Genomic DNA, 23,826 nt, shown 5'->3' with positions numbered 1-23,826 from the left:
GACACTGTTGCTCCTGGGGTATCGGCGAGGACCATTCGCAACCGTCTCCATGAAGCTGGGCTACGGTCCCGCACACCGTTAGGCCGTCTTCCGCTCACGCCCCAACATCGTGCAGCCCGCCTCCAGTGGTGTCGCGACAGGCGTGAATGGAGGGACGAATGGAGACGTGTCGTCTTCAGCGATGAGAGTCGCTTCTGCCTTGGTGCCAATGATGGTCGTATGCGTGTTTGGCGCCGTGCAGGTGAGCGCCACAATCAGGACTGCATACGACCGAGGCACACAGGGCCAACACCCGGCATCATGGTGTGGGGAGCGATCTCCTACACTGGCCGTACACCACTGGTGATCGTCGAGGGGACACTGAATAGTGCACGGTACATCCAAACCGTCATCGGACCCATCGTTCTACCATTCCTAGACCGGCAAGGGAACTTGCTATTCCAACAGGACAATGCACGTCCGTATGTATCCCGTGCCACCCAACGTGCTCTAGAAGGTGTAAGTCAACTACCCTGGCCAGCAAGATCTCCGGATCTGTCCCCCATTGAGCATGTTTGGGACTGGATGAAGCGTCGTCTCACGTGGTCTGCACGTCCAGCACGAACGCTGGTCCAACTGAGGCGCCAGGTGGAAATGGCATGGCAAGCCGTTCCACAGGACTACATCCAGCATCTCTACGATCGTCTCCATGGGAGAATAGCAGCCTGCATTGCTGCGAAAGGTGGATATACACTGTACTAGTGCCGACATTGTGCATGCTCTGTTGCCTGTGTCTATGTGCCTGTGGTTCTGTCAGTGTGATCATGTGATGTATCTGACCCCAGGAATGTGTCAATAAAGTTTCCCCTTCCTGGGACAATGAATTCACGGTGTTCTTATTTCAATTTCCAGGAGTGTAGATACCAGACTTATATGAATTATCAATAATTGTGTCATGCACGAGGCGAAATTTTCAGCACAATTTTTTCTCGTTAGCGTGGTAAGCACACAACAGCTGCAACATCAATAGTTTTGGAGCTAGTTTATAACTTTCCACAGATGATTCCTTTTCTTAAAGAAAGTTTGCAGAATACGAGAGCACTATCGAATGTCAGGTCGTGTACACAGGATGGCGAGTATTAGTGGCCTATCACTCTTCGCTGTGGCCGTAAACAGAGACACGCCGGCGCCCGGGGATTTGCGACTGCGCTGTGAGAGCGGAAGCCTGTAGCGCAGAATTTAGTGAGGCTGAGAGCCCAGCGGCCCGGGGCGGGGGAGAGTTAAGTCGAGGTATCGGCTCCGGCTGCCAGCTTCTGGCGGTGCTGCGAGTGCTCTCGCGGGAATACGGCCCGAGTCTGAGCTTCTTCTGATCCCACAACTTACCCACACGGGTCGCCATCTTCAGTTCCCAACTGAGCTGCCCAATACAGCAGTAACATCAATATTAACCAGTGGTGTAGCGTGGTTGAGAAGGTTGGGGAGACTCTGCAGTTATTATAGGGAGACAAAATAGTACAGTAAACAATAATTTAAACAAATGAAACAAAATGCATCAAATAAAACAACAACAACTACTACTACTACCACCACTACCACCGCCACTAATAATAATAATAATAATAATAATAATAATAATAACAAAATTGTTCAAGAAACGATGACAAATCTGTAGAACTCCAGCAGCAAGAGAAGAAGCACTTATATTTTCTTGTACACAAGTGCAATGCGCCTCTTTTTTCCCACGAATAAGTCTATAACTCGGTCCACAAAGATCTGATCACTGGATAGCTCTCCAAGTAGTGTCTTTTCTATTGCTAACGTTCTCAAACACGACAGCCGGATGTTGGATGTTGAATTCCTTAAATAGTTCTTCACTCGTTTAAGAGTACTCATGGTTCGTTCACTGCTTGCTATAGTTGCGGGGAGGGTCAAAACCAAACGCACGAACTTCGTTGTTTCTTCTTAAACGGAGTCTAAATCATTGTTGACAATGTACTTTAAGAGGATTCTTGGAGATAAGTGTTTTTTTCTCATCAGCGTTTATGTTACACAGTTCATTTTCAAGTTGGTCTTGTTTGAAAAAAGGGTACTATTCTAATAATTGAAGCAGTTTCAACTTTGGGAATACCATCTGATAGTTCGGGAAACACTTTTCGTTCAAAAGTTCAACAAACTGAATTTGGGGAAATTCTTGAAACCTTCTTTCCATCTGAACAATTTGCAAATCCAGTATCTCGTACGTTAGTGCCCTAAGAGATGTCTTTTGACTGTCACAGAATGATAAGTTGCCATTCAAACACAATCTGCATTTAATGCATTCATCAACGAATTTTCCGTTCTTAATTGTCGTTAAGTTTCTCAAAACAGTTCTTATTTCGTCGTGGAAAGCAGTTATACTGATAGATTTTGACTGAAGAACATTAAAGAGATGATCAAGGCACCCTCAGTAGAAGCAAAGCAAGTAGACAAACGTAGGATCATCCATCCGTCGTTTCATGCCCACAGCACAGCTCAAAGTTTCTGGTTCCCACTGAGAGTCTGTATCATCAAATATATAATTGAAAACACTATATAGCCCTGAGAAATGACTAGATGTTCTTGAAACTGCCCTGGAACGAAAGTTCCAGCGAGTGCTGCTTGCATGTGGCAGTTTAAATCCTTTCTCAATTAGCAATACAGTTCGTTTTGATGATTTTCTGAAAAACGAATGGAATGCAGTAAGATCACTTACAAACGTGCGTACTTGTATGCTTTTGGAGGCATGTAACAGTACCAAATTCAGTTGGTGCGCGTAACAACGAGTAAACAGCGCATCGGGACAGAACTGCTTCACCAATTGCTGTAGGCCTCTTTCTCTGCCCCCATTGCTGAAGCGCCATCATATGTTTGACTAACCACTTTTCCTTCCACATTCCATTCTTTCAATACTGCATGAATAATGTTTGACAAACCTTCAGCATTTTTATCTCCAGAAACATCGTAAAATCCAACGAATCTTTCCTCAATTTTGTCTGCAATACAGTACCTGAATATTATACTCATTTGACTCTTGCATGACATGTCTAATGTTTCATCAGCCTGAATCGAAATGAAATTGCAGTTCTGAATTTCAGATTTTATTTTGACATTAACTGACGGAGTTATCATTTCTGTTACATCATTCTCTATATCTGGAGAAGTTTCTTTAAAGTTGAAGATGATGACAGATGGTCTCGGGTTAACTGCTCTCCTTGAGCTAGTAAATCCAACAATTCCAGATAGTTACTCTGTTGCTGGAGGATTCGTCTTCTCGATGGCCGCGAAAGGCTAGTTCTTGTTTACAAACAAATACAATTGCCTGAATAAGACGAGCCAATACTCTCCTGCTGGATGCAACTTGTTTGTTGTATTTTATTGCTGTCAGACGAGCGGCTTCAGAAAGGGCGTGCTCAATTCCACTTTTGCCCAAAAACTGAAATGATTGTTTGTTCTGCAGGTGAAGTTTTGATATCTGATGCTTTTGTGCTTTCCTGTCAAATTTCTTTATTGTACAAATGCCCTCATTGCATCATTCCTTTTCACCACCAAACAGAAGACATATATCACAATATAATCTGTTATTAACTGCATTCGCAGTCACATAAGAAAAATAAGAATTCCGATTTTCTTGCTGTAAAAAATACTGTATGTTAATGCAACAAAGTTACATCGGCTCCCAGAGTTAGTTTTCCGATACAGATTCTCCTTTTACTTTAAAAAATTAAAAAGTATCTCTTCCGGTTTTGCGTGTTTTTTTCGCTGTATATTACTTCTCTATCAATTGTGAGGAAAGTAAAAGGCACAAAAAAATTGATGTTTGCGTATCTTACAGTTTCACATCACAGCTTGATAATGAGGTTTCTATTTTTCCGATATTCGGCACAGTTATTCCGATACTTAATTTACAAGTAACCTACTGCATAAGTAACTCGTCCGTGAACATAACTTGGGACCACTATTCCAATGACCATGTACTGTGTTCTTGACACCAGGCTTTACGGGCTCTCCTGTGACCAGGGGTCAGTGGAATGCACCTTGCAGGTCTCCGGGTGAATAAACCATGTCTGTTCAGTCGTCTGTAGACTGTGTGTCTGGAGACAACTGTTCCAGTGGCTGCGGTAAGGTCCCGAGCAAGGCTACCTGCAGTACTCCGTGGCCGTCTGCGGGCACTGATGGTGAGATATCCGTCTTCTTGTGGTGTTGTACACTGTAGACGACCCGTACTGTAGCGCCTGGACACGTTTCCTGTCTGTTGGAATCGTTGCCATAATCTTGAGACCACACTTTGTGGTACATGGAGGGCCCGTGCTACGACCTGCTGTGTTTGACCAGCTTCCAGTCGCCCTAGTATTCTACCCCTCATAACGTCATTAGTACGTGTTCTTTGAGCCATTTTCAACACACAGTCACCATTAGCACGTCTGAAAACGACTGCAGACTTACTCGATGCACCGTACTCTGGCAAGCACAAACACAAAACTCTGCATATGTGCACTGCTGCCAGCGCCACCGTGTGACGACCGCAGGTCAAATGTACCGCATGGTCATACCACGAGGTGATTTAAACCCGCAAACCGCGCACCAGAGCGTTGTTCCACAATGGAAATGTCGTGTGGCTAGGGCCTCCCGTCGGGTAGACCGTTCGCCTGGTGCAGGTCTTTCGATTTGACGCCACTTCGGCGACCTGCGCGTCGATGGGGATGAAATGATGATGATTAGGACAACACAACACCCAGTCCCTGAGCGGAGAAAATCTTCGACCCAGCCGGGAATCGAACCCGGGCCCTTAGGATTGACAGTCTGTCACGCTGACCACTCAGCTACGGGGCGGACTGTTCCACAATGTATCAGCATTATCCCTAATTTATGAGCACGAGACAATGACGTTCCCGTCACCTGTGGAACACGTCACTCCTGACGACGCAAATGAACTGTCTTTTGAGAGTTGTAGACAACGGACCCAGTTCCCAGTATACAGAGAGCAGGGGACAATGTCCAGCCCTGAGATGATTAGTCCGGCTTCCCGTAATCCTTGTAAATGAGTTGTGGCCAGGACATACTATGCTGGCTTACTGGCGAGTGGCTTTTCCTTGAAGGCATCTGCTTTACAGCATACAAACGTCTGGGAAACCCTGGCAGGAAAAAATATTTTGCAGAGGAATGCTAATGATGGGAGCTGGAAACGGCCATTGGAACTGTGGAAGTGCTTGCATCCTGCTGCGCGGACTGATGGGCTGAAAGTCCTGAATCTTGTAAAGAAGTTCCGTAGTTGCGAAGAGCTGTCGAAATCGAAGATTCTATTGACAGCCCTTTTGGGTGACGGAGTCTTGGGCTCTCTGGAGCAGGGGTATTGACCTCAGACTGTTACTGACTTCTGAGTTCAGGGATTTAGTGATTCACCGTTCTTCCAGAAAAAAAGTATCTGAGAGAGTTGGCAAGCGTGTTTCTCGTATGCTGGTGAGGTGTGCTTAACGGTTTTCTAGTTTCTGCAATCAAGAGTTTGGTTTAGGAGATGCGCGCGCTGAAGATAGGAATAAAACGGTTTGATGTTGTGGATCCATTACCTAGCCGGAGGTGGTGTTGAATGAAGGAAATAGAATTCGTAACGTCAAATCAAATGCATAACCATGTATTTGTTTCTATGCAAACTTGAACTGTCGTATTTTTGTGTCTTCCGGCATATTGACTTTGAAATGTTATCTTATTTCCTGTTTGTAGGTTTTATCGACGGAAGTGGCTACGAGCTAGCTGGAGAAATTGTATAGACTACTAGCGGTGTACGGTTTCCAGTCAAGAGAGGGAGCCTCGAAATCTTGAATGCAGTTAGATTGCTACAGGACACTGTTTACCGGGAAAAGGGTCGCGACGATTTGTACCTCACGTCGTGGGTCAGAGTGAGTCTGGGAACCGTTAGACTGCTTTTACTAATGAAGAAGTCCGAGAATAAACGTTTCCTAGTAACTGGAGACCGGTACGCCTCGCAATTTGCCCCGCGCCCCGCACGTCGCTAGGAGTGAGAGGCCTGTGGCCACGGCCGCGGGTGCTGATTTGCGCGCCGCTGCCAGAACACCGCAGGCCGCATCGAAGGGACATTACACTCTAGCCTTCATCCATTCTTTAGAAGCAGAGAGTTTCTGCGTTGAAGACTGGAGAGACAAGTCAGAAGTGTGTGTTGAGCCGTTCTAGCGGACACACGCAGGCCGACCTGTTGCAGCTGCTCCTATTCCCTACTTTTAGCAATAATCCCGACATAGTCGTCAATACTCACCTATGCTGTCGTTTTTCGCAAGTGATGTCAATTATGCCGAGTTACAGGCAGAGTGTGGGCGTACAAAAAAGACGTACTTCAAGGTGTAAAAATACAGGGCTATTACAAATGACTGAAGCGATTTCATAAATTCACTGTAGCTCCATTCATTGACATATGGTCACGACACACTACAGATACGTAGAAAAACTCATAAAGTTTTGTTCGGCTGAAGCCGCACTTCAGGTTTCTGCCGCCAGAGCGCTCGAGAGCACAGTGAGACAAAATGGCGACAGGAGCCGAGAAAGCGTAGGTCGTGCTTGAAATGCACTCACATCAGTCAGACATAACAGTGCAACGACACTTCAGGACGAAGTTCAGCAAAGATCCACCAACTGCTAACTCCATTCGGCGATGGTATGCGCAGTTTAAAGCTTCTGGATGCCTCTGTAAGGGGAAATCAACGGGTCGGCCTGCAGGGAGCTAAACGTACCACAGCCGACGGTTTGGAAAATCTTACGGAAAAGGCTGAATCAGAAGCCTTACCGTTTACAATTGCTACAAGCCCTGACACCCGATGACAAAGTCAAACGCTTTGAATTTTCGGCGCGGTTGCAACAGCTCATGGAAGAGGATGCGTTCAGTGCGAAACTTGTTTTCAGTGATGAAGCAACATTTTTTTCTTAATGGTGAAGTGAACAGACACAATGTGCGAATCTGGGCGGTAGAGAATCCTCACGCATTCGTGCAGCAAATTCGCAATTCACCAAAAGTTAACGTGTTTTGTGCAATCTCACGGTTTAAATTTTACGGCCCCTTTTTCTTCTGCGAAAAAAACGTTACAGGACACGTGTATCTGGACATGCTGAAAAATTGACTCATGCCACAACTGGAGGCCGACTTCGTCTTTCAACAGGATGGTGCTCCACCGCACTTCCATCATGATGTTCGGCATTTCTTAAACAGGAGATTGGAAAACCGATGGATCGGTCGTGGTGGAGATCATGATCAGCAATTCATGTCATGGCCTCCACGCTCTCCCGTCTTAACCCCATGCGATTTCTTTCTGTGGGGTTATGTGAAAGATTCAGTGTTTAAACCTCCTCTACCAAGAAACGTGCCAGAACTGCGAGCTCGCATCAACGATGCTTTCGAACTCATTGATGGGGACATGCTGCGCCGAGTGTGGGAGAAACTTGATTATCGGCTTGATGTCTGCCGAATCACTAAAGGGGCACATATCGAACATTTGTGAATGCCTAAAAAAACTTTTTGAGTTTTTGTATGTGGGTGCAAAGCATTGTGAAAATATCTCAAATAATAAAGTTATTGTAGAGCTGTGAAATCGCTTCAATCATTTGTAATAACCCTGTAGATTCAGTGTGCAGTCGTCCACAGTGAACGTGCGTGCGTGAAACTCAGGCTACTCCTGACTACCAAAAAAAAGTGCGCCAAAATCTGGAATAACAGCGGAAATTTGTCTCTCTGACGAAAATAACGAAAAAGAACCGGCAATTAACATTTCATGATTCAAGCAAGAAGCAAACGAGGAAATCTCAAGTACCCAAATTATTACAGGTGTTAAGCCTAAACGATGGAAATCATTTCAGATGTGTCAGTGAGAGAATGCTGTCTGAAATCTTCGCGTTTGTGTTTCTTAGTACTCTATACCACTGACCATTCCTTTAACCCGTCCCTCACACATATATGTAAAGGAAGCTTCACCAAGATATATTTCACAAGATTTTGGCTTCTACACGACTGAAAATAGAAACGTGGGGACGCGTAGGACTACGATATTTTTATTTTCAAAAGAAACATCAGATTTTACACATACTGTAACATATCACTTCCTGGTTGTTCCCCATCGTACCAGCCTGGAGCAGTGTCCGGATGCACGGACGTTTCTCTCAAGCGTGTAGCTGATGGACCGGTCTTTCCCTAATCCTCCTAAATTGTTGTGGTTGGAGTCTACATGGCTGGCTTGCAGGAAGAGGAATTTCCTCGTAACGGCCGGTGTTTACAACATCTGTCGCAGAAAAAGTTGTAAGTCCTGCTAGAAGACGGCACCTTACAGAAGCACTAGTGGGAAATGGTCAATAGCAGTGCGTACATTATGCTCCTGATGCTAATTCACTGGAAGGTCTATACGCCAATTATTGGTGGAGCAGTTTTGGGAGCTGGCGAAATCGATGAGTTGTATGGCGGCCGCCGTGGGCAGTAGGAGCCGCACGCACCCTAGGGTGGAGTACATACCAGAAGTCAGGAGCCGGTCGTCCTGAGCGATCAACCGAGTCACTTCGTTCAGTACGGAAGACTGACAGCATTCCAAGTCCGTTGCCGGGCACGGGCGTGGATTTCTGTTAGGCAGTTTACCTTCTTTTCTCGGCGACTGTTGCAGATTGGTGAGTGCCGACTGTTTCGTTAACAAGAGAGACCTCGATGCAGAGCTGGGAGCCATCAGTCAGCCAGAAGTGGTGTGGGGTGAAAGTGACGGACTAGCCTGGGGTTAATTCGTACTAGTAAATTTCAGTTGTTCCCGTGTGGACCTGAGTGTAGCGTTTTTTATGTGATTCTTTCCTTACTGACTTTGAAGTGAATGTCTGCTTTGCTGTTGGTGTGATTTTCGGCGAAGGTTGTCAGAAGCCAGTGGGAAGCAGTGTATAGAACTGTTAGCGGTGAGGATACTCCGGTGCAGTCGTCGGATCTCTGAATATTTTCTGAAAGTACACTCCTGGAAATTGAAATAAGAACACCGTGAATTCATTGTCCCAGGAAGGGGAAACTTTATTGACACATTCCTGGGGTCAGATACATCACATGATCACACTGACAGAACCACAGGCATATAGACACAGGCAACAGAGCATGCACAATGTCGGCACTAGTACAGTGTATATCCACCTTTCGCAGCAATGCAGGCTGCTATTCTCCCATGGAGACGATCGTAGAGATGCTGGATGTAGTCCTGTGGAACGGCTTGCCATGCCATTTCCACCTGGCACCTCAGTTGGACCAGCGTTCGTGCTGGACGTGCAGACCGCGTGAGATGACGCTTCATCCAGTCCCAAACATGCTCAATGGGGGACAGATCCGGAGATCTTGCTGGCCAGGGTAGTTGACTTACACCTTCTAGAGCACGTTGGGTGGCACGGGATACATGCGGACGTGCATTGTCCTGTTGGAACAGCAAGTTCCCTTGCCGGTCTAGGAATGGTAGAACGATGGGTTCGATGACGGTTTGGATGTACCGTGCACTATTCAGTGTCCCCTCGACGATCACCAGTGGTGTACGGCCAGTGTTGGAGATCGCTCCCCACACCATGATGCCGGGTGTTGGCCCTGTGTGCCTCGGTCGTATGCAGTCCTGCTTGTGGCGCTCATCTGCACTGCGCCAAACACGCATACGACCATCATTGGCACCAAGGCAGAAGCGACTCTCATCGCTGAAGACGACACGTCTCCATTCGTCCCTCCATTCACGCCTGTCGCGACACCACTGGAGGCGGGCTGCACGATGTTGGGGCGTGAGCGGAAGACGGCCTAACGGTGTGCGGGACCGTAGCCCAGCTTCATGGAGACGGTTGCGAATGGTCCTCGCCGATACTCCAGGAGAAACAGTGTCCCTAATTTGCTGGGAAGTGGCGGTGCGGTCCGCTACGGCACTGCGTAGGATCCTACGGTCTTGACGTGCATCCGTGCGTCGCTGCGGTCCGGTCCCAGGTCGACGGGCACGTGCACCTTCCGCCGACCACTGGCGACAACATCGATGTACTGTGGAGACCTCACGCCCCACGTGTTGAGCAATTCGGCGGTACGTCCACCCGGCCTCCCGCATGCCCACTATACGCCCTCGCTCAAAGTCCGTCAACTGCACATACGGTTCACGTCCACGCTGTCGCGGCATGCTACCAGTGTTAAAGACTGCGATGGAGCTCCGTATGCCACGGCAAACTGGCTGACACTGACGGCGGCGGTGCACAAATGCTGCGCAGCTAGCGCCATTCGACGGCCAACACCGCGGTTCCTGGTGTGTCCGCTGTGCCGTGCGTGTGATCATTGCTTGTACAGCCCTCTCGCAGTGTCCGGAGCAAGTATGGTGGGTCTGACACACTGGTGTCAATGTGTTCTTTTTTCCATTTCCAGGAGTGTAGTTACATAGGTACAGGGCATTTAGTTGATGACTCTGGACTGATCTGACAGTGTACCAGAGCAGAGACATAAGCCGGGTCCGGCGGCAAAAGTTTCCGATTACATCCTCGGAGCAGCGCGTACCGTAATTTGTCTTGCGCGCTGCACGTCCCGAAAAGTACGTGCGTTGTGGTCGCAGCCGCGGCACCACGGAAGCTTCGAGGCTCGGACGAAAGGAACGTTTCAATAGAGCCTTGGGGGACTTTTTAGAGTTAAGTTCACAATGCAAGTTTTCATGTGTTTTTCACAAATGTTAAATGTTCCGCCCACATGACGCACGACAGACGTCCACACGTTGCTCAAACTCATCCCATGTGTCTGGACTTCCTGCATTCACTGCTACTACTACGCGGCGTCGCATTTCACCCTGAGTTGTTACAAGGCACACAGAGGTCTCTCACAAACTCCCATAAAAAAACAAAATTCATATATTGAGGTCAGGTTACCTTGGAGGCCTACGGTGCAACCTATGTCCCTCAAGCTCGTCGTGCAGGAGGAACAAAGTCGTACTCTCGATGCAAATCACGCCACACAGTTGTAAGTAAATTGCAGCCGTTGAACTGAGAGCGTAAAACGCCTTTTGTTGCTACGTTATCGACATATCGATTCGGCAGGCATTAGGGTAATGGACGAGCGAGCGAGGTAGCTGCACCATGCAGACCCCTTAGGTTGCGTTCACAATCGCACCGACAACGACCGCCAGACGCCGTCACCAGAGGGCGCCCGATAAAATCGTCTGACAGCTTGGTCACGGAATGTCCCATCTCCGTCGGTATTTGGCGGGATCAAGTAGGTTAAGTTAGGTTATGTTAGCATGTGTTCGGTTAAGGAGGTTAGAATCTGTTTTTACCTCCATTGGCGGGATGGATGCCACGACACGTCTGCATCTGGAGCCAAGTGCTGCATTGCGGCTTTTGCTGGCAGAGAGACACTGAACGTAAGTGTACGAGCTCTATCTGTCTCGAAAAGAAAGTGACGAGTACTGTAGACTTTTTCCCTAGTTACTGGAATAACTAGACCAGTTTTATGAATGTATAAGATGAGGACAGAAACGTCATTTTACATAGACAAGATGATTCGTTGTGATATTGAACATCGGGATTATAAACACCTTTCACAATTTGAGGGGCCGGTCGGAGTGGCCGAGCGGTTCTAGGCGCTACAGTTTGGAACCGCGCGACCGCTACGGTCGCAGGTTCTAATCCTGCCTCGGGCATGGATGTGTGTGATGTCCTTAGGTTAGTTAGGTTTAAGTAGTTCTAAGTTCTAGGGGACTGATGACCTGAGCAGTTAAGTCCCATAGTGCTCAGAGCCTTTTGAACCATTTTGAACCACAATTTGAGATAAATTCAGTAAAATAAACATACGTCAGCTAACCTTCAATGTCGTCATTCAGGGTACACGTGAAATACAGACATAAATATTAGAATAAGATACTCTGGAAACATAAAATACTGAAGAAAGGAAAGATATATACCTCATTTGCAAGCCACCTCATACAATAGAATCACCACCCTACTGGCATAAACTGCGTGTAAGCAGCAATAATAATTTGTAGAGCTAATGCCCAAAACCGAAAAAATGTCCACTATAGTAATGTCAAGCGTAAGATAAACCACCATTCTCGCTTGAACAAATTATTTTTTGAGATTATTATTTACGCCTAAAATTTCCGATAAAGATTTTGCCGACTTTTGGTTTGCAATAGAGCTGCGATTTCAGTCCATGGAATACGAGACATATTCCGATTATGATATTTATTTATCCGCAGTATGCCACAAACTCCTTCTTTCTTGGACTAAATGTGTCAGTTTCTCACAGTCCATATTTCACGTATGAGAACGTCGGCCGACTCGACCGAAGAAAACAAACCGTTTGAATTTCGGCGATTGTCGTCTGGAGTCTGTACGTTCCGGAGAAGAGGTCGGCTGCATTCTGACCGCATTCGTAGTGGGATATCGATTTGAAAAGATCAGTCGTCTTCTGCCGATGCCAGTCATCGGCGGAATCAACCGAATCCAGTCCCGCTGAGACCGCAGCCTAACGGCAACTTACAACTGGGGTCATGGTCAACTTTTAGTTTAACACTACCGAAAATTTCAATCTTCATTCGAGACACAGTCTTGCGGAATCGGATGAATCTTTTTGGAATACCCTATACGACAATGCCCTTCTCCCTGTCATAATATCTGTACTGCGTTTCACAATCTCCAGGCCTGGGCAACGCTCTTGAAACCACTGTGCAACGAAACCGCATCACTGTCAACGAAAGTACTGTTGTTTGACAGACTCATAGTCACTGCCTACGTTGCTACACTAGTGAAGGAGTTCTGATACGGGTCGCCAGCCTCGTTTGGACACGCAAGACGGGTATAAAAGATTACAATCCTGAGACTACTGGTTACTGGCCTGTAGCAACCGAAATGTTCTCAGATTAATTCCGACAACTGATCACTTGGTTGGGAACATTTAACGCTAACAATCACCGTATATCTTTCAGCTGGCTCCTCAAAATGTCATCAGCAGTCTCAGCAAAGAACAAAAAGTCTTGGTGTAGTGGACTGACAAGACAGCCAGTCCACAGTGACGGGTAACCGAAAGGCACGCGTTTACACACGCAGGCTTGCTTTAGGTCTGAAACAGGATACGTAATGAATGCTATAAAGAAAAGTACGTAGCTGCTGGAATACTTAACTTTAATCCATCATTTGTATGCAGCATTCTGGATGATACAAGTGAGACTCTCTCTAGAAATGGTTAATGGCGCCTTGCTAGGTCGTAGCCATGGACTTAGCTGAAGGCTATTCTAACTGTCTCTCGGCAAATGAGAGAAAGGCTTCGTCAGTGTAGTCGCTAGCAAAGTCGTCGTACAACTGGGACGAGTCCTAGTACGTCTCTCTCGACCTGCCGTGTGGTGGCGCTCGGTCTGCAATTACTGACAGTGGCGACACGCGGGTCCGTCGTATACTAGCGGACCGCGGCCGATTTAAAAGCTACCACCTAGCAAGTGTGATGTCTGGCGGTGACACCACACTTGGCATAAAGACTTCACTGGCATGAAAGTAACGCACAAAAAGCACTCCAGTTTACGCTGAAGCATTACAATTTATCCCCACTTTAACAGATCTCGCCAAATCCTTCCCTTCGACCCACACCTGTTCCAGCTAACTATTAGCTCCCTGACCGGACGAAAACTGCCACCAAACAACAACCCCAGCTGGGATTACGTCACTGTACAGTCGACTCTGAAACTCACAACTGCCGTTCCGCTATTAGTAAACCGAAACACTTGCCGCCAGCTGCTAGGAAGTCTGAACTATCGATGCTCCTCGGCGATCAAGTCCTGCTGGAACAGCCTGCTACCCTCCTCGATGATTCGCGACTGACACTGTGACTTCTCGAGTCTGGGTAGCTCTCGAAAATGTCGCACATTTGAATCTGTTCAACCGATTAGCGTTTACATCCTATATCTATACGTCGCAAGCTACATTCCGGTGTGTGGTGTACGTACTTCTGTTACTGCTATCTGATCCACCTTCCCTGTTCTATTCGCGAATGGCGCACGGGAAGAATGACCTCCGGTAACTTTCTGTAAGCGCTGCAATTTCTCTGATTTTCTATCTGAGCTCATTTCGCGAGACGTTTGTGGAAGGAAGTAATAGGCTACAGATTGACTCTCTTGTTTCTCACACAGGGACATTATCATTTGCTTAGTCCTTCCAACTTCTAACGACAACCCTCTATTCGGTGCTGCCGCCTAGAGCCATTCGGGACGTAATTTTGACGACTAACTAGCTCTAAAGTTCCCATAAATACTCGTCTGAATATATTTTAGTACTGGTTGGTTCGAGGGCTAGCCCAGAAATTCCAGCAAAGCTTTGCCTTTGTTGATAAAGTGTAACATGTTCACAATAAAGATACAGCGATTCGATATACGAGGGTTGGAACTTCAGTAGTGGCAACTACTTGTTCACAACCGATACAAAAGAGTTACGTGTTTGCACCTGTTACTGTCCTTCAAAGTAGTCACCAGCGTTGTGTAGAACCCGTTGGCAGTGATGTGGAAGGCGTAGTATACCATTAGCAGAGCCTGTTCTGTTGATTGTGCGAATGGAGCGGTCTACTGCCTGTCGAATCTCTGGAACAGTTCTGAAGCGAATGCCACGAAGTGGTTCCTTCATCTTCACAATCAAATCAAAGTCACAAGGACTTAAGTCCGGGGAGTATGGTGGATGGTACAGTACTTCCCAGTCCCATCGACCGAACAGTGCAGCCACAGCGTGCGCTGTATGCGCCCGCGCATTCTCGTGCAAGATGATGGGAGGGTTGCGCAGAAAGTGTCACCGCTTCTTTCGCAAAGCTGGTCGCAGATTATGCTCCAAAAACGAACAGTAATACTGTGCACTGGCGGTCTGCCGTGGAGGAACGTAATGCGTTAGGATAACACCATCACAGTCGTACACGAGAAATACCATAACTTTAGACCGCTCCATTCGTACCACCAACTGAACAGGCTGTGCTAACGGTATACTACGCATTCCACATCGCTGGAAACGGTTTCTACACAACGACAGTGACTACTTTGAAGGACAGTAACAGGTGCAAACATGTAACCCTTTTGTATCGGTTGCGAATAAATAGTTGCCATTATTCAAGTTCCAACCCTCGTAATTGAAACTTTAGGCTTTATATTAGTCCTTGAACCCAAGACCTTTCATTTTATTTGATAAGCGTTCATTGATAGCTTTCCAGCGTGCCACACTATGCTCGGTATTAGGAAAAATTCAGTTCATCCTCTTAAAGCTGTCGACGCCAGTGGATGCTTTGTCTCGGCTCAGTGGTTGGTTGGTTGGTTGGGGAAGGAGACCAGACAACGTGGTCATCGGTCTCATCGGATTAGGGAAGGAAGTCGGCCGTGCCCTTTCAGAGGAACCCTCCCGGCATTTGCCTGGAATGATTTAGGGAAATCACGGAAAACCTAAATCAGGATGGCCGGACGCGGGATTGAACCGTCGTCCTCCCGAATGCGAGTCCAGTGTCTAACCACTGCGCCACCTCGCTCGGTCGGCTCAGTGATTAAGGCGGTCACCTCCCCCCCCCCTCCCAATTAGACACACATGCACTTAAGGTACGTAAAGTTACTCTCCGGATGGTATAGTCACTCCTTCTACAGCCCGTCCCTAAGAATTTGTAAAAGTTAGTCACTCGCTCCAAAGCCTGTACAGAATCCCCATGTTTCACGCTTGCTGACAGCTAATGCGATTTGTGTGTGTGTGTTTACAGGAAGACATGGTGTGCCTGTCATGCACGGCCACCGGCGAGAGGGTGTGTCTGGCTGCCGAGGGCTTCGGCAACCGACACTGTTACTTGGAGACCATCGCAGATAAAGTGAGTACAATACCTTTCCTCTCCTGCGTCGGGGCCGGCGATTACTTGTCAGTCCCCTAATAAGCTCACATAATGTCCAGAAGGGAATTTACTCATACATAACCACCGTCACGAGAGTGGGAACGTCACACTGGAAAGGGACTATTCGTCTAACACTCTCCTGACATTCACAGCAATCCCTACGCTAGTATTTTGCAGCACATAACATTCGTCGAAGGAATTGCATTATCTTAAGATACACTAAAATCCGATAATGGTGACAGTTATTGCCAGGCTTCTTATCTGCCAGGCAAAAGACTCTTCAGTTCATCCTCATGTTGTTCGTCGGACTTAACACTGGTGCCCTGAGCAGTCCTTCATAGCAAACGCTCCTGTTTTTCTTAGGGGCATTAGCCACGACCATTGCTTTGTGTTCATCTGTAGAAGCATTCCAGCACTGATACAGAAACATGCCATTCCAAACTATAGCCGAAATTGAAAGGCATGTTCTCATTGACATCTGCATTCGTTTCGCCGTCGACCAAAACTACTGATGTAAGAACATTCCGAGGACATCACATCCTCTCCGTCGAATTTCATTGTTGGCGCAATACACCCTGGTAAACGCTGTTCGTCATGTGCCCACCTGGTTCATCTGAGTGACAGGATATATGCTACGATGCAGGCACTCCATAAAACCTTCTTCTGTTGCTCTACGGACCACTCACGACACCATTCGATCTTGTGACCATTCGTTCTTGTGATGAATGGCACCTGCACAACAACACAACTAAACCCGCTCCCTATCATCTTTGACACTCACAAATGTACCACAGATGCCACACACGTCCTTTACAATAGATAACAAGGATTCCTCACAAGTGGATAATATTGCACGCATTAATTCGAATTTCATTGTTGGCGCAATACACCCTGGTAAACGCTGTTCGTCATGTGCCCACCTGGTTCATCTGAGTGACAAGACATATGCTACGATGCAGTCACTCCATAAAACCTTCTTCTGTTGCTCTACGGACCACTCACGACACCATTCGATCTTGTGACCATTCGTTCTTGTGGTGAATGGCACCTGCACAACAACACAACTAAACCCGCTCCCTATCATCTTTGTCACTCACAAATGTACCACAGATGCCACACACGTCCTTTACAATAGATAACAAGGATTCCTCACAAGTGGATAATATTGCACGCATTAATTCGAATTTCATTGTTGGCGCAATACACCCTGGTAAACGCTGTTCGTCATGTGCCCACCTGGTTCATCTGAGTGACAAGACATATGCTATGATGCAGTCACTCCATAAAACCTTCTTCTGTTGCTCTACGGACCACTCACGACACCATTCGATCTTGTGACCATTCGTTCTTGTGATGAATGGCACCTGCACAACAACACAACTAAACCCGCTCCCTATCATCTTTGTCACTCACAAATGTACCACAGATGCCACACACGTCCTTTACAATAGATAACAAGGATTCCTCACAAGTGGATAATATTGCACGCATTAATTCGAATTTCATTGTTGGCGCAATACACCCTGGTAAACGCTGTTCGTCATGTGCCCACCTGGTTCATCTGAGTGACAAGACATATGCTACGATGCAGTCACTCCAAAAAACCTTCTTCTGTTGCTCTACGGACCACTCACGACTCCATTCGATCTTGTGACCATTCGTTCTTGTGATGAATGGCACCTGCACAACAACACAACTAAACCCGCTCACTATCATCTTTGTCACTCACAAATGTACCACAGATGCCACACACGTCCTTTACAATAGATAACAAGGATTCCTCACAAGTGGATAATATTGCACGCATTAATTCGAATTTCATTGTTGGCGCAATACACCCTGGTAAACGCTGTTCGTCATGTGCCCACCTGGTTCATCTGAGTGACAAGACATATGCTACGATGCAGTCACTCCATAAAACCTTCTTCTGTTGCTCTACGGACCACTCACGACACCATTCGATCTTGTGACCATTCGTTCTTGTGATGAATGGCACCTGCACAACAACACAACTAAACCCGCTCCCTATCATCTTTGTCACTCACAAATGTACCACAGATGCCACACACGTCCTTTACAATAGATAACAAGGATTCCTCACAAGTGGATAATATTGCACGCATTAATTCGAATTTCATTGTTGGCGCAATACACCCTGGTAAACGCTGTTCGTCATGTGCCCACCTGGTTCATCTGAGTGACAAGACATATGCTACGATGCAGTCACTCCATAAAACCTTCTTCTGTTGCTCTATGGACCACTCACGACTCCATTCGATCTTGTGACCATTCGTTCTTGTGATGAATGGCACCTGCACAACAACACAACTAAACCCGCTCCCTATCATCTTTGTCACTCACAAATGTACCACAGATGCCACACACGTCCTTTACAATAGATAACAAGGATTCCTCACAAGTGGATAATATTGCACGCATTAATTCGAATTTCATTGTTGGCGCAATACACCCTGGTAAACGCTGTTCGTCATGTGCCCACCTGGTTCATCTGAGTGACAAGACATATGCTACGATGCAGTCACTCCATAAAACCTTCTTCTGTTGCTCTACGGACCACTCACGACACCATTCGATCTTGTGACCATTCGTTCTTGTGATGAATGGCACCTGCACAACAACACAACTAAACCCGCTCCCTATCATCTTTGTCACTCACAAATGTACCACAGATGCCACACACGTCCTTTACAATAGATAACAAGGATTCCTCACAAGTGGATAATATTGCACGCATTAATTCGAATTTCATTGTTGGCGCAATACACCCTGGTAAACGCTGTTCGTCATGTGCCCACCTGGTTCATCTGAGTGACAAGACATATGCTACAATGCAGTCACTCCATAAAACCTTCTTCTGTTGCTCTACGGACCACTCACGACTCCATTCGATCTTGTGACCATTCGTTCTTGTGATGAATGGCACCTGCACAACAACACAACTAAACCCGCTCCCTATCATCTTTGTCACTCACAAATGTACCACAGATGCCACACACGTCCTTTACAATAGATAACAAGGATTCCTCACAAGTGGATAATATTGCACGCATTAATTCGAATTTCATTGTTGGCGCAATACACCCTGGTAAACGCTGTTCGTCATGTGCCCACCTGGTTCATCTGAGTGACAAGACATATGCTACGATGCAGTCACTCCATAAAACCTTCTTCTGTTGCTCTACGGACCACTCACGACACCATTCGATCTTGTGACCATTCGTTCTTGTGATGAATGGCACCTGCACAACAACACAACTAAACCCGCTCCCTATCATCTTTGTCACTCACAAATGTACCACAGATGCCACACACGTCCTTTACAATAGATAACAAGGATTCCTCACAAGTGGATAATATTGCACGCATTAATTCGAATTTCATTGTTGGCGCAATACACCCTGGTAAACGCTGTTCGTCATGTGCCCACCTGGTTCATCTGAGTGACAAGACATATGCTACGATGCAGTCACTCCATAAAACCTTCTTCTGTTGCTCTACGGACCACTCACGACTCCATTCGATCTTGTGACCATTCGTTCTTGTGATGAATGGCACCTGCACAACAACACAACTAAACCCGCTCCCTATCATCTTTGTCACTCACAAATGTACCACAGATGCCACACACGTCCTTTACAATAGATAACAAGGATTCCTCACAAGTGGATAATATTGCACGCATTAATTCGAATTTCATTGTTGGCGCAATACACCCTGGTAAACGCTGTTCGTCATGTGCCCACCTGGTTCATCTGAGTGACAAGACATATGCTACGATGCAGTCACTCCATAAAACCTTCTTCTGTTGCTCTACGGACCACTCACGACACCATTCGATCTTGTGACCATTCGTTCTTGTGATGAATGGCACCTGCACAACAACACAACTAAACCCGCTCCCTATCATCTTTGTCACTCACAAATGTACCACAGATGCCACACACGTCCTTTACAATAGATAACAAGGATTCCTCACAAGTGGATAATATTGCACGCATTAATTCGAATTTCATTGTTTGCGCAATACACCCTGGTAAACGCTGTTCGTCATGTGCCCACCTGGTTCATCTGAGTGACAAGACATATGCTACGATGCAGTCACTCCATAAAACCTTCTTCTGTTGCTCTACGGACCACTCACGACACCATTCGATCTTGTGACCATTCGTTCTTGTGATGAATGGCACCTGCACAACAACACAACTAAACCCGCTCCCTATCATCTTTGTCACTCACAAATGTACCACAGATGCCACACACGTCCTTTACAATAGATAACAAGGATTCCTCACAAGTGGATAATATTGCACGCATTAATTCGAATTTCATTGTTGGCGCAATACACCCTGGTAAACGCTGTTCGTCATGTGCCCACCTGGTTCATCTGAGTGACAAGACATATGCTACGATGCAGTCACTCCATAAAACCTTCTTCTGTTGCTCTACGGACCACTCACGACACCATTCGATCTTGTGACCATTCGTTCTTGTGATGAATGGCACCTGCACAACAACACAACTAAACCCGCTCCCTATCATCTTTGTCACTCACAAATGTACCACAGATGCCACACACGTCCTTTACAATAGATAACAAGGATTCCTCACAAGTGGATAATATTGCACGCATTAATTCGAATTTCATTGTTGGCGCAATACACCCTGGTAAATGCTGTTCGTCATGTGCCCACCTGGTTCATCTGAGTGACAAGACATATGCTACGATGCAGTCACTCCATAAAACCTTCTTCTGTTGCTCTACGGACCACTCACGACACCATTCGATCTTGTGACCATTCGTTCTTGTGATGAATGGCACCTGCACAACAACACAACTAAACCCGCTCCCTATCATCTTTGTCACTCACAAATGTATCACAGATGCCACACACGTCCTTTACAATAGATAACAAGGATTCCTCACAAGTGGATAATATTGCACGCATTAATTCGAATTTCATTGTTGGCGCAATACACCCTGGTAAACGCTGTTCGTCATGTGCCCACCTGGTTCATCTGAGTGACAAGACATATGCTACGATGCAGTCACTCCATAAAACCTTCTTCTGTTGCTCTACGGACCACTCACGACACCATTCGATCTTGTGACCATTCGTTCTTGTGATGAATGGCACCTGCACAACAACACAACTAAACCCGCTCCCTATCATCTTTGTCACTCACAAATGTACCACAGATGCCACACACGTCCTTTACAATAGATAACAAGGATTCCTCACAAGTGGATAATATTGCACGCATTAATTCGAATTTCATTGTTGGCGCAATACACCCTGGTAAACGCTGTTCGTCATGTGCCCACCTGGTTCATCTGAGTGACAAGACATATGCTACGATGCAGTCACTCCATAAAACCTTCTTCTGTTGCTCTACGGACCACTCACGACACCATTCGATCTTGTGACCATTCGTTCTTGTGATGAATGGCACCTGCACAACAACATAACTAAACCCGCTCCCTATCATCTTTGTCACTCACAAATGTACCACAGATGCCACACACGTCCTTTACAATAGATAACAAGGATTCCTCACAAGTGGATAATATTGCACGCATTAATTCGAATTTCATTGTTGGCGCAATACACCCTGGTAAACGCTGTTCGTCATGTGCCCACCTGGTTCATCTGAGTGACAAGACATATGCTACGATGCAGTCACTCCATAAAACCTTCTTCTGTTGCTCTACGGACCACTCACGACACCATTCGATCTTGTGACCATTCGTTCTTGTGATGAATGGCACCTGCACAACAACACAACTAAACCCGCTCCCTATCATCTTTGTCACTCACAAATGTACCACAGATGCCACACACGTCCTTTACAATAGATAACAAGGATTCCTCACAAGTGGATAATATTGCACGCATTAATTCGAATTTCATTGTTGGCGCAATACACCCTGGTAAACGCTGTTCGTCATGTGCCCACCTGGTTCATCTGAGTGACAAGACATATGCTACGATGCAGTCACTCCATAAAACCTTCTTCTGTTGCTCTACGGACCACTCACGACACCATTCGATCTTGTGACCATTCGTTCTTGTGATGAATGGCACCTGCACAACAACACAACTAAACCCGCTCCCTATCATCTTTGTCACTCACAAATGTACCACAGATGCCACACACGTCCTTTACAATAGATAACAAGGATTCCTCACAAGTGGATAATATTGCACGCATTAATTCGAATTTCATTGTTGGCGCAATACACCCTGGTAAACGCTGTTCGTCATGTGCCCACCTGGTTCATCTGAGTGACAAGACATATGCTACGATGCAGTCACTCCATAAAACCTTCTTCTGTTGCTCTACGGACCACTCACGACACCATTCGATCTTGTGACCATTCGTTCTTGTGATGAATGGCACCTGCACAACAACACAACTAAACCCGCTCCCTATCATCTTTGTCACTCACAAATGTACCACAGATGCCACATACGTCCTTTACAATAGATAACAAGGATTCCTCACAAGTGGATAATATTGCACGCATTAATTCGAATTTCATTGTTGGCGCAATACACCCTGGTAAACACTGTTCGTCATGTGCACACCTGGTTCATCTGAGTGACAAGACATATGCTCTGATGCAGTCACTCCATAAAACCTTCTTCTGTTGCTCTACGGACCACTCACGACACCATTCGATCTTGTGACCATTCGTTCTTGTGATGAATGGCACCTGCACAACAACACAACTAAACCCGCTCCCTATCATCTTTGTCACTCACAAATGTACCACAGATGCCACACACGTCCTTTACAATAGATAACAAGGATTCCTCACAAGTGGATAATATTGCACGCATTAATTCGAATTTCATTGTTGGCGCAATACACCCTGGTAAACGCTGTTCGTCATGTGCCCACCTGGTTCATCTGAGTGACAAGACATATGCTACGATGCAGTCACTCCATAAAACCTTCTTCTGTTGCTCTATGGACCACACACGACTCCATTCGATCTTGTGACCATTCGTTCTTGTGATGAATGGCACCTGCACAACAACACAACTAAACCCGCTCCCTATCATCTTTGTCACTCACAAATGTACCACAGATGCCACACACGTCCTTTACAATAGATAACAAGGATTCCTCACAAGTGGATAATATTGCACGCATTAATTCGAATTTCATTGTTGGCGCAATACACCCTGGTAAACGCTGTTCGTCATGTGCCCACCTGGTTCATCTGAGTGACAAGACATATGCTACGATGCAGTCACTCCATAAAACCTTCTTCTGTTGCTCTACGGACCACTCACGTCACCATTCGTTCTTGTGATGAATGGCATCTGCACAACAACACAACTAAACCCGCTCCCTATCATCTTTGTCACTCACATATGTACCACAGATGCAACACACGTCCTTTACAATAGATAACAAGGATTCCTCACAAGTGGATAATATTGCACGCATTAATTCGAATTTCATTGTTGGCGCAATACACCCTGGTAAACGCTGTTCGTCATTGCCCACCTGGTTCATCTGAGTGACAAGATATATGCTACGATGCAGGCACTCCATAAAACCTTCTTCTGTTGCTCTACGGACCACTCACGTCACCATTCGTTCTTGTGATGAATGGCATCTGCACAACAACACAACTAAACCCGCTCCCTATCATCTTTGTCACTCACATATGTACCACAGATGCAACACACGTCCTTTACAATAGATAACAAGGATTCCTCACAAGTGGATAATATTGCACGCATTAATTCGAATTTCATTGTTGGCGCAATACACCCTGGTAAACGATGTTCGTCATGTGCCCACCTGGTTCATCTGAGTGACAAGATATACGCTACGATGCAGGCACTCCATAAAACCTTCTTCTGTTCCTCTACGGACCACTCACGTCACCATTCGTTGTTGTGATGAATGGCATCTGCACAACAACACAACTAAACCCGCTCCCT

General features: G+C 46.3%; 1 protein-coding gene across 1 annotated transcript in view; it reads left to right on the top strand.

Moving 5' to 3' along the window:
- LOC126163107 (ryanodine receptor) overlaps positions 1-23,826 on the top strand; it is a 737,240-nt gene that overhangs the window by 179,766 nt on the left and 533,648 nt on the right. The window contains exon 2 of the mRNA XM_049920028.1: positions 15,719-15,823. Within this exon, the coding sequence (XP_049775985.1) occupies positions 15,719-15,823 (105 nt within the window). The remainder of the gene's footprint in view (positions 1-15,718; positions 15,824-23,826) is intronic.

This window comes from Schistocerca cancellata, chromosome 2 (assembly GCF_023864275.1).
Source record: "Schistocerca cancellata isolate TAMUIC-IGC-003103 chromosome 2, iqSchCanc2.1, whole genome shotgun sequence".
Lineage (NCBI taxonomy): Eukaryota > Metazoa > Arthropoda > Insecta > Orthoptera > Acrididae > Schistocerca > Schistocerca cancellata.
The sequence above is the reverse complement of the archived record's forward strand: the minus strand, read 5'-3'. Positions and strand labels throughout refer to the sequence as shown.